The sequence below is a fragment of the Camponotus floridanus genome, unplaced genomic scaffold, assembly GCF_003227725.1.
Source record: "Camponotus floridanus strain SB8 unplaced genomic scaffold, Cflo_v7.5 scaffold76, whole genome shotgun sequence".
Lineage (NCBI taxonomy): Eukaryota > Metazoa > Arthropoda > Insecta > Hymenoptera > Formicidae > Camponotus > Camponotus floridanus.
Window position 1 is genome coordinate 584,923 of NW_020229845.1, and position 12,857 is coordinate 597,779.

Below are 12,857 nucleotides of genomic sequence, written 5' to 3' on the forward strand. Positions count from 1 at the left end.
TCCACGTTTTAATTACTCGAAAAATGCGCGCGCAGCAGTAAAACAATTTCAAATATTCGTTAATTAGTTACTAACCAATAGATTAAATATAATCTGCGGGCAAGGAATCTTTTGAGAGTTGATATATTGTAATATATAATCCCGTTGATGTTGTGTATATATATTGCAATATTGCATTAAATCAATACAATTATATTGTCGAAATTGTCATTAAAATTATCAAATACAATAGTCTATATAATCACGCACAAACAATAGAAATAAAATAAACATACATTTTTAGTCGTATACAAAATTTCTTTTGTTACGGACATCGTTTTAAGGGTGAACTCTCCTACTTGTTCGTTCCATCCTTCGCAATGCCCGAGAGGCGGAAACTATTAATTCTTCAGTTCAGGTTGCGCGATTTTGTAAAATATTGCTGCATGACGTCGGCGTAAATAATAAATCATAGATAGGGAGTATAAGAGAGAGATAAGAGAACTAACCTGGAAATCCTGGGGGGAAGGCGACGACTCCTTCGGTTGGTCAAGACTAGGACTCCGCGACGGGCTCGGTGCTCTTGTGCCCAGCTCGTAAATGTTGATCATGTGGGCTGCCTGGGCATGAACCATCAATTCCCAAGCACTTGGAAAAGATAACTTGCAGAGGACGCAGAGCAACGCCGTCGTTGAATCTCCTGTTTGTGTGTAAGTGAAACGTTAATAAATAAGTTAGAAAAATACGGTTGATATTTTTCACACAGTGAACTAGAACGAGATCAAAATGAGACAAAATTCAAAAAGTGAGTTTCATGTCATGCACAACGAATAAATTTTAAATTACTCGGTAGATTTTTAGACAGAGTCTGGAATGAGTTATATAAAATTAATATTCCTGCGTTGAGGCTGTCAATTTAAGCTATTGTTATTTGAAAGATTGCGGCAAATTTCTCGAAATTCAATTTCGAGAAACACATTCATGATTTATTTTTAACTAAATTTGTCCCATTTTTAGTCAATTTTTAGTTCTTTATGCAATAACGTGATTCGAGCCGCCATAAGGAAAGGTAAGTTTGCGCAATGTAACACAATTACTTTAATATAATTTAATATAATTAAAGTATTTGAAATTGTTTGCAACAATGATAATAATATAAATAAAACACAACATTTAAGTCACGTATTGAACGTCACGTATGATGAATACACTAAACAATACGCGATATAAAAGATTATAAGGTAAATTTAATTGAATATGAAAAAAGAAATTTAATTAATTACGTCGGTTAAATCGAGATTTAATAAATAAATAATCTATATGATCTACTTCTATCTTGATTCAAATAAAATATGAGTTTTGAATCAAATTAGTTCAGCAATCTTTCACAAAAATCTTTATAAAAAGTTGCCGATTGTTAATTATGATAGACGAAAATATAAGTGGCCGATTAAAATCGACGGTAGATAATTATACTAATTCTGGATCTTCCGGTGGGATTCGGAGCGCGTTTACGTACCGGAAGGAGGCGCCTCGAAGTTTATTTCGAGTACATACTTGGGGCGGCTCCGTTGAAGGTGTGACATTTACATGTGAACCGCAGCTTGCAGTAGTTCCGCTTGTGCTCCAACAGCTCCCCGAGTTCCGTGAACATCTCCCTGCAGTTGCCGCAGATCAGTATATCTGGATTGCCTACGACATACCTTCAATTAAACTCAACCTTCATTGCTCGACGAGGCTTTGGGATTCCGCGTTACAAGAAGATAAATTATAAACTACTCAAACAATCGTTATATCTCCTTTAATTACATACTTTAATTACATACTTTAATTGCATTCATCAACAAAGTAAGAGACAAATAAAAAAATTGCATTATATTCTGTTAATTTTATATTTAATCTTTTATCAGATCAAAGAGAGCTATTAAATTGTTCCGTGAGAAAATTCTTCTCATTGTTAAAACTAATAATCATAATGCGCGATTATTTGAACACAATAGGTTCGATTTTAAAACATTTAATACGGAAGTGAAAAACTTTATTGGCACTGTACACGTCGTAGACAATAAAGACGCTTATTGCTTTGAACGCTGCACTTACTATACACTTTCAATTGATTCAAGTCGGGTATTGTGCCAGTGTTTGCCGTCAATTGTTGTTTCTGTAGCTTCGGATGCTGTGCTCGTGTCGGTGGCATCAAACGTGGCCGTTTCAACGGTGGTGCCAAACGCGGTGGAAACGCGGTAGACGCATAATAACTGCAAATAGAAGAATGTTTTGAAAAGTAGACTATTATATATAATATATATATATAATCAGATTAGTACGTACACAAAATACATATCCACATACATATATACACATATTTATTGTGTAGGATTTTATAATTTTTTGTTGCTATTCAGGGAGTTTAATATTTTTCTATTATGAAATGTGTATGCTTTAAATATTAAATTTATTTATTTATTTTTATTCTATTTAACGTTTCACACTTAAATAAATATCTGCAATTCTACATCAATAACTTAAGAAAATATATAACTATAAAATATTAAATTATTTTATAAATGAAAGCATTTTCTTAAGTATATTTGAAATAAATGTATAAACGAGCGATTTTACAAAATCACAAAATTTTGCGACAAGAATTTTTTTCAAAGACTTTTCTTTTACAGTATAAAACACACCGCAATAGTATTGTATGCAATTTTATTATTTTAATTTAAAGAAACATTTTTTGTAACATGTTAGTTCGTGTTTTATTTAATAAAAAAATATATTTTTCAATATAATATTTAATAAATAAAATACATTTTTTGAAGATTTATATAACTTAATTTTGTTTAGATTTATATAAAAAAATTTGTATTAATAAAATTTTAATTCATCAGTATCATTATTCATACTTTATATTATTAAAATTGTGATAAAAGGAAAACGTGAAAATAAAAATTTGATGATATTTTATTGATTGTTGTGTATATTATAATATTAATTCTTTTAAATAATGAAAGTTAAGGATAAACCATAACTATAGATAGAAATATAAAAGTATTAGAGTATAATCAAAAGTATAATATTTAAATATTATTTTAATAACAAATTATGATACAATCATTTGTTTGTCATCTGTTATTTTCAATATTTCAATTAGCACCATTGTTATTTATCATTGTCGTTGTCAAGTTTTGCAAGAAAATCGTCAGAATCAAAAATGTTGGCTTTAAGAAAGCTAATGTGATTGTTCCTTTAAAACTTCGAAAGTGAAGGCGTACGGTAAAATAAATTAGGTTTGAATAATTCAAGATGTATCTAGAGAAAGAGAGAAAGAGAGAAAGAATAATGCGGTTCAAGCAAATTAAAATCAAATTAGCTCTTAAGATTTCTCGTTTGAAGGTATCACTTTGTCAAGCTGATAAATGTCTATTGTATATTTGGATAAAAATATCGAGAAAAATTAATATCATAATCAAAATGTATTATATTATTTAATCTCTTAAAAATTGTTTATAGAAAATTTTGATAAGAACCGATTTTTTCCGAAGAATAAGATAATAATTATTTCATTATTACAATATTGATTCATAATCCATTATTATTAATTACTGAATATATTAACGAATGCATATTATACATCTAAATATGAATACATCTAAAATATGAATACGATGGATCATAATACGCAATTAAATTTTGCTCGAGCGGATTTCACTTTATGACCTCACAACGTGAAACGCACGCGTGTGATTTTACGCGATGTCAGAACTGCCGCTTGCCATAAATACCGGCAATTTGCAAGCTTGCAAATTGCCTCTGCTCCTTTTTATTACGAAGCGAACGGCATTTCTGCGCAGTTTTGATTGGATTCACAACGCCCGGAATATTTTGCGTTTTGAAATTTCAAAAATCCTGTGAAGTTCCCTTTTTGGTGAGCAAATTATATTTTTATAAAACAGAAACTTTTTAGAGGAGTTTAAATTCTTTATAGTTGCGAATTAAAAAAAAACTCATCATATCTTTTTGTTTGTAGATTATATATTCATTTTTATCTGTCTATATATCCATCACGCGTTTACTTTCTTCGTTTAGTTTACTTTCTCTTCGTTCTTTTTGGATCGATCATTTCTTTGATGTATATATTTAATCTTTAAATATCAAATATATGTTGTGTCAATATAAAATACATCGCTCACTCAATCTGACATATACAATTCATACAATACTTGCCAGATATATCTTATACTTTCAAAAATATATAATATATTAAGAAATGATCCATTTATAAAGATAATTTAATTTTAATATTAAAATATTGAGACTGTTTGATATATATGAGTAAAAAATTTATAAACTTAAGACCATAACTATAAGACCATAAATAAATATAAATATAAATACAAATATAAATAAAATGTATAATATTTTAAATTTTAATTTTGTTCATTTATAATGCATTTGTTATGCAAGAGTTGCAATAGCGTTTCAGTATTAAATACGCAATACAAGTACGAATAAAAGTTGAACGTTGTCTATGCGTTTACACGCCTTATTCACTAAAATCAAATTTATACCATATATGCATAGCAATTCAGTCATGTCGCAACAATGCGCAGAAAAGTAATCAATATCTAGTCCTCCATTATTGTATCGGCTACGCAGCATCACAACGCCTCGCACACAAACAACAGTAAAGTCTGAATCCTGACAATAAAAGTATCATGTTACTGACACATGCCAATGTTTATGTCGTTGTTGTCGAATACTGCCGATTTGTATTTATTGGAAAATTTTAACATTTGATTTTCTGGTGGAAATATTGAAAAATTACAAAAATGATATCTTACAAATTAAATCCTAAAAGTAAAAATACGATACACTTCTTACGATACACTAATCTGATACATTGTTAATAATGTATATTATTATTACAATACAATAATTTATATTATTTCGAGATATATTTTTCTATGCATATATATTGTTACATGTTATATTATGCATTTTTTATTCTAAATTTTACGTTTCTATATCAGATTCATATATCTTTTAGATTTTAATGGGCATTTTGTTGGACTTTGTTATTTATATTTTTGTTGGACTTTGGTATTTATATTTTATAAAATTTATTCGCTTTCTTTTTAAAGAGAAATAAATAATTGACAAATATAGTTTGTTTTTACTTGTCATCAAAAAAAAAACGAGAGTGTTACTTAAGGATTAGACTGACGAATGTGTGTGAATTCGTGTTTCTTTGGCGTTGTTAAAAGTTATTTTAAGACGAGTTTCGTTCTATTTCACTTTCGAAGTCGCGAATAATAGCCGACGGTCGCGACAGGCGAAAAGGGATGATCGGAAAGAAGCAGAAAAAGACCGAAAGAACATCATCTTCGACGTTGTTCGATCCAACGTTCTTCGCTAGTGTTTCAACAGTTTGAACTCTCCTCCTGAAGTACCATCCAATTATCAACCAAGTCAGCTTTTGTTTTCACTCGATTCTTATAATTTTTTTTTCGATCTTCTTTAAAAATTATATTTTTAAATATTAATAACAATATTTGTGAACACATTTTTTCAAAAAAAGAGCAAGAGAGAGGCAGAAAGAGAGAGAGAGAGAAAGAGAGAAAGAGAGAAAGAGAGAGAGAGAATCAGTCATTACATACAATAAATATAATTTGTACGAAATTAATGAATTTATAATAAGAAAAGTGACTTTTTTTGCTCACACACACACACACACACACACAAGAATCTCTTTTAGAATCGCTTATATATAAATAAATTGAATATTTAATTTTAACTTTTACTTTTTTTATAATTTGAAAAATAGGTTTTAAAGTCTTAAATAATTTTCTTGCAACCTTTAAATCAGATAAATATCTAATGAATAATAGTATTGACAAGCGAATCTAGGTCATTCGCGTATTAAAGTCTAGTTGCATTAATATTACAGTCGGATATCTGTCCGTTTTCTATAAATAGGGCTTCTAATTGTCGTAATAGACGTGAATAGGTTAAACACATTATAAATCTATCTTATATAATTTCTGTTACATCTTTTAATAAAATTAAAAAAATTAATTTTATCTAATTGAATTATAATATCTCATGAATTTAAACATACAAAAATTTTTACAAAAGAGATATCCAAAAAAGATATGTATATATACACAAACGTTCAATCTCTTTATACAAGGTGGCTCGAATTTAAACTTTAGGAGTGTGTGAAGAATCAATAAACTAAGAAAAAAGTCTTTTAGAAATTTGCTCGTTACTTTCTTTTAAAAAAATTAAAAAAAAAGCTTTTCTTTTTTCCAGTTATTTATTACTCTATTTTTTACTTATTTACATTTATTTTTTCATATTTATTTCCTTGAGGTATCGTTCAAAATATATAAATATATGAAAATAAACAATTTAAATAAACAGAATGTAATAACCTCGTGTTATCATATTTATTTATAAATCTCTAATTCTATTTAAAAAATATTTTAACTCACTTTCTTTTCTTAATTTTATGCTCTACTATTTTTATTTCATTATTGTATTATCTCATTACTGGTCTACTATTTTTATCTCATCATTGTATTATCTCATTACTATTTTTCGATAAATCTAATTTTAGTGTTGTTTTACATTTTGGTAAAAACTTCTTTATTTTTGGGGGAGAATTTTCACCAAAACAAAATAAATTTCTAAAGAGTTTTTTTTTCAGTTTATCGATTCCCCACATGCTCGCAAAGCTTCGACATTTAGATTCCGGACATCCTATATAACATTTTATATTTTAGATTCTCCGCACTGTTTAATCGAGCGCGCTCAATCTCGAGCGGGACGATGTGGCCGTCGAAAAACGCCGATGCCAGTCGTCCACATCGTCGCGTCTCTACTTTATACGCGGCTCTCGGATATGCATGTATTCAGATTAGACAACGCGGAGGGAGAATTTGTCGGATAAATTCAGCCGGGGGTAGCGGCCGGGAGCTGGCTCGCTCCCTCTAACACACTGGATTTCATTAAAATTCATTCGGCGCGGCAAGCTGTCACACGCGCCACGCGGATGTACAGACGAACGAGTAAGCTAATAGGCTTACCGTGTTACTACAAAAGGCTCCGAGTCCCTTCTCTCATACGAGCGGATTGTACTGTGACCATACAAATTAAATATAAATAATGTATATGCGACGTGTGTAAAATGAATTAGATGACGCATGTCTGTTTGTTTGTCATAAACACTTACATATGCATTACGTATAGTGAAAATGCAAACGTGATCGTTAAAATGAATATACTACTATTAAAATCTGATAAATTACAGGTGGAAAACAACAATGATAAGAGAATCGTTCCACTGACCCAACTGACAAATCTGATAACTCGACATCCTAAAAAATCGATAATGATAACGATTCGCAATACATGTGTTCCGTGACATATGAAATTCCGATCATGTCGCGAGAAGTATTATTATCAAGTTGCTTTTCACTTCTTATTTTGAATCGTTTTAAAGTCAATAAATGCATTTTTCATCAGAAAGCAACAAAATATCGTCACAATACTCAGCGAGCAAAACCAGTCGGCTATATTTTACTATCGCAAGTATCACGATTTGCGCTCATCCCCCCGAAGCCATAAATAATATTTCTGTCGGTGGCCAGGTCGGCGTTTTCCCGCAATTATTACGTCTCTCATAACCGACGTCATAATTCTATACCGTAACGAGCCCATTCGTAACCCTCCAATCTCTTCTCCCCGCCAGCCACTTTTCCACTTCATTCTGACATTTTTTTACGCGCGTGCGACCTTTTAGGAGTGACAGCAACTAATGGCAGTGTTGCAACAAATGCGTAGCAAAGCAATAAATAAATATAACAGCGAAATGATAAGAGCGCGTTGACAGACATGTTGCGTATTTTTTTATTCTTGTTTATTAATGATTATATTACACAAATATGTTATACTTTTAAATACAATATTCTGGCTAAATTGCCGATAGGAATCTAGATAAATGTATTTAATATATAAGTGATTTTATGAAATAAAATAATTGAAATGGCGTTTCATGGCAATCTATTTTAATGTGCGTTTGTCGCTAAATTTCATTTAAAAGAATGAAGGTTCTAATCTAAATTTAAACTCAGTTGGGAATCCAAAAAACATACGAGGAATTCCAGAATTGTGGAACATGGTGACGTTCGAAGGCGAGCCTAAGGACGAAGGTTGGCCAATAAATCGGTGGATTTTCATCAAGAACTAACCCTCGGACGGACGTCGGCCAACGAGCGCTGTGATTGGCAGCTCTGACAATTATTTGTTTTCCACAAATCACACAGTGGCGGCGACGTCGTTCTTCTACCTTTTCTTCTTCGCCTTCGTCTTTGCTTTTTACTTCAAATTTTCTCGTGATTTTCACCTTATAGATTCTCAATTTGTCATTCTGTTTTGTTTTTCCTTTTATAAACAATTTCTTTTTTCATTAAAAATATATAAAGTTTATATTGGTAATTATTTTAATTCAATTTAATTAATTAGCATATTTAGACATTTCGCTTTAATTAAATTATATTCTAAACGTTATCGTAATATTTGAGCAATCTTGCTTGTCTCCATTTCGAGATGAAATATTTTAAGTTTGAATAGGGAATACGCGCTATTTATATACACTTAACATCCGCACACAAATGTAGAGAATAAATCAAATATTAAACGTGTTCTTAAAAATACATGTATCAATAAATTAACTATTTAATTTAAAAATTTCTTTTTCTCCATGATTTAAAAATTTTATACTCTGGAATTAAAGACAACGATCTTACTTTTTAATATAATTAAACGACATAATAATTTAAATTTTTTAAAATTTTCATTTCTTCTTTTCTCTTCTTTTTTTCTTGGTCTAAATAATATGTATGTATCTACAATTCATTTTGTACAGTAATGGAAAAACTGATATGTTACAAAAATAGTGAAAAAATTCATTCATAGTGTTTGTTTAGAATATTTCGTCGATGATATTATATAGACAAACATAGATAAACGCAAAATATTATTTCTATGTATATATGTGTGAATTATACATAAAACATTTTTATAACATTTTATAAAACTTTTTTAAACAAAACTAGAAAGATATCTATTTGTTATTTATTCCATTTTCCGAAAAAAATTATAAAATCCAGAAAAGTCATTACATATATATGTATATTCACGTGAAAAATAAAAAAATATTAATATAAATTAGAATTAATACAGATAATTTAAGAAAAATGTATGTAATTTCGATACGTTTCTGCACGCACAGAAATCGTGTTATTATAATCGATTTTGCATTACATCCTCCTCTTTTACCGCCCACCACATTTCGTCGTGCGAATATTAATGCCGCAATTAATTTCGCTTAAATCGCGATGGAATATTTCGGATTTTTCATGAAAGGCAAATTATGCGTACTGACCAACAATGGCGTACTGGTATTGAATTCCCTTTCTCCTCTTTTTGGGTAGACGCCATTAATTCAGTACGATGTTTCGATTAAATTGCAGTCTAAGCGCGAAGATGTGAAAAGCATTTTGTGCGTTTGACGCGCCGCCAATTACGCGAGACGTCAAAATAATGAAGGCGGATCGCGTTTTCCACGATTGCCAGCTGCCAATTATAGCTTTTCGCGGTCGTGTTTGTCACCCTTTTCCGCGGTGATATTAATAAATCATTATTGCTGAAATTGTTGTTACATTATCGCACGATAAGCGAGGCCAACGCGGATTTTGACGTTGAAATTTTCACTAAATTACCAATTGTACGCGTGATGCGTACAATACAATTACATAATAGAATTATCGAATGTCAAATTTACAAGAATATTTATTAAATTAATTAAATTAATGTATTTGTAAGAAAAATATTAATATATTTACGATATAAGTTTCTTTTTGTTTTATATCAAAGATAAGTTAATATATCCCTATAAAATAAAATTTATCATCACATTAATATTAATATTAAACGCATACGATTACACTAATACACATTTATATTTAGTATTTGTATGAAAAATATATAAAATGTTTAATTGTGTGGGTGCTTTATTGAATGAATAAAAATTGAAACTAAAAAATATTGAATATTTATATAACACAGTGGTTTTCTAAACTTTTATCGCCTATGGGATGTTTCCAAACATAACGAACGGTGTATTTGTGCGATTGATCGTCTGGGCGAACAAAGGGATGAGAGAAAAGTTCAGGAAGCGTGATGCAGCCATTTCCTTTCACGAGGGAAAACTTTCAGCGTTTAAATTCAGCTGTTTCTAAAGAAACGATTAAAGACATTGATCGTAAATTATCTTGGCGATCATTAACACTCGAAGATATTTCGTATAGATGGTAAAATTTAGAATAATTAAAAATTAATAACGATATTATTGCAAATTATACAAGAATATTACAAAATATTTATAGAAAGTGGAATTTATTATTAAGGGATAATTTGAGTTATAACAGTTATTTTATCAAAATATGTAGCAAATGAAAAACATTATTATATGGCTGTATTAATTTAAAAATCATTTCTTTTCGAATTAGAATATATTAACTATTCTTGTTATCAATGGATGTAACATATACGTTATCAAAGATACACTTATAAACATGTATCTCTAATAATATTTGCACGGTAAAGCTATTTTAAAAAATAGGATACTAATTGCAAAACTTCATTTTTATGATTAGTTTAATATATCGGAAATTACGCTGTACGGCGCAGATAAAGATCAAAGTGCATTGCCTATGACTTTTGCACATATAGATATGTAGATATATATTTGCATAAATCGGCACAGCTTGGAAAAACAAATTAAATATAGCAGCGCATCGCCAGTTTTTAGCTTTCGCAGAATCGAATATCGGATGCGTTTTGCATTTTTCAAAGAGATGATGCCATGTAACATCACTGGTGTAACCTGATTGGTCGCAGCGTCGATTTCAAAGTTTTGATAATTGACTCGCTCGCAAAAGCTCAACTGACCAATCCGGTATTTAGTTGGATTCGATGTTTTTTTTAAATATTTTTCGATATCGACGGCACCGAATGTAATAACATTAAACAAATATAAAATATATTAGGAAAAATAATACAATTCAACAATATAGTAAAAAAAGATAATGCAAAAATAAAATGAGTAATTATTCATTTCTCTTATATCTCTATCAGAATCATTTTATTTTTTCGGAAAATAATTATTTGTACTATTTTTAATTTTTGAGGTGACTCTAGTAAAGTTTATCTTTAATCTTCGTATATATTTATTCGCGCATGCTTAGTCTTATTTATTGTAAAACCTTATAAAAGCCATTACATAATAAGCGAATCTCTGATTGTTTTGTGATAATTCATTTTCGAATTGCATATGATGAAATTTATGTGGCAATAACGCTTAATTTGACGCAGATAGGACGTCCAAATTAAGGGATGCACGATCCATGCACTTAATGTAGGTATATCAATGGGGATCAAGCGTTTAGGCCGATGCCACGGTCCCGACATCGTGGGTCAAGGGATGTATCGATGGAGTGCGATTAAGCCCTCCAAGTCGCGACGGTGTCTTGAGAGACATTCGTCCTTAATTAATGTCCCTCATCCAATGTACAACACCAAGCGTCCTGATCAAGTGCCAAATTAGATATGACGTGACATGGTTTGTTGAGATAAATAATAACAGGGACAAATAAACACTGAAAAAATGATGAAGTATTGAATATTCTCTAAAGTATTGAATTACATTACAAGCAAAATAAAATGGCTATTATTTTTTACGAAATATTAAAATATAATATTCAATAATAGCACCAAGTTTATTATGACTTCGTTCATGCATTGTGCACTATTGTTCATCATTTATATTCATATAACAATAATACGCACATACGCCATACATTATCAAATTATAAATGAGTTCGATGGCTGGAACTATTACGTATTTAAAGGTATTTTGATTAAATTTATAATCTCTCGAAAAACTATACACACACACACACACACACACACACACACACACACATTTTTTATTCATGAGAGTTGATGCATACAGCTTTCTACTTATTTCAGAGAAGGAAAAATAATATTTAATTAACAACAAATTTTACAGAAATAGCACACTAATCATTTTGCGGTATACAATATAGAATTCCCTTTCCTAAAAAAAATTTTAAAAATTAAATTCCCAATATTTTAAGGGTTTGAAATTTTTTAATTAAATTTTTTATAATTTTCATTGCAATTGAAAATTGTTTAATATTTATGATGCATAGCATAAATGTGAATTGTTAAACGTAAGCATACTTCGTGAGAGCATACAATAACCATTTGGTAATTTTCATTTGAGTTATAAAAGTTTTTACAACGTAAAATTAAATAACTCATATAATAACATTGTATTTAGACACACACACACACACATATCTGTACAATATAAAAGAATATTATCATATAAGAAATTTTATGTACACTTTTTACACATAACATGATAACAATCAAAAAGAAGATTATCGAAAATCCAGTAATAAAGGAATTGTGTGCATTTGTCACTTATAATCCCCTCAATAAGACTGTTGTTAGACACAAATAATTGCGTCTGCATCTTACCACCGAAATCTATCACAGGATGCATTTGTACGTGCAATTATTGTTCGGTGCAAAACCGCGTATAACGGCTTTCTTGTATAGCTCGCAGTCGCGCATCTACCGGGTGACAACTAATTCCCCGCGAACCCGGTTAAGCCTTTCTCGCTAGTTCCTCCGCGTAATTAGAAGGGACAAACTCTGAGGTACGCTAGTCTTCCGCTAATTTGCATTGGTTTAACAGCCAGTTTCAGACTGCTTGGCAT

General features: G+C 30.1%; 1 protein-coding gene across 4 annotated transcripts in view; it reads right to left on the bottom strand.

The window, feature by feature from the left end:
- LOC105252289 overlaps window positions 1-12,857 on the bottom strand; it is a 167,898-nt gene that overhangs the window by 3,004 nt on the left and 152,037 nt on the right. For all 4 annotated transcript variants that reach the window (XM_025414086.1, XM_025414087.1, XM_025414085.1 and 1 more), the window contains 3 exons: window positions 2,080-2,237; window positions 1,537-1,671; window positions 489-679 (listed from right to left, as the gene is read on the bottom strand). In XM_025414086.1, the coding sequence (XP_025269871.1) occupies window positions 489-679; window positions 1,537-1,671; window positions 2,080-2,237 (484 nt within the window). The remainder of the gene's footprint in view (window positions 1-488; window positions 680-1,536; window positions 1,672-2,079; window positions 2,238-12,857) is intronic.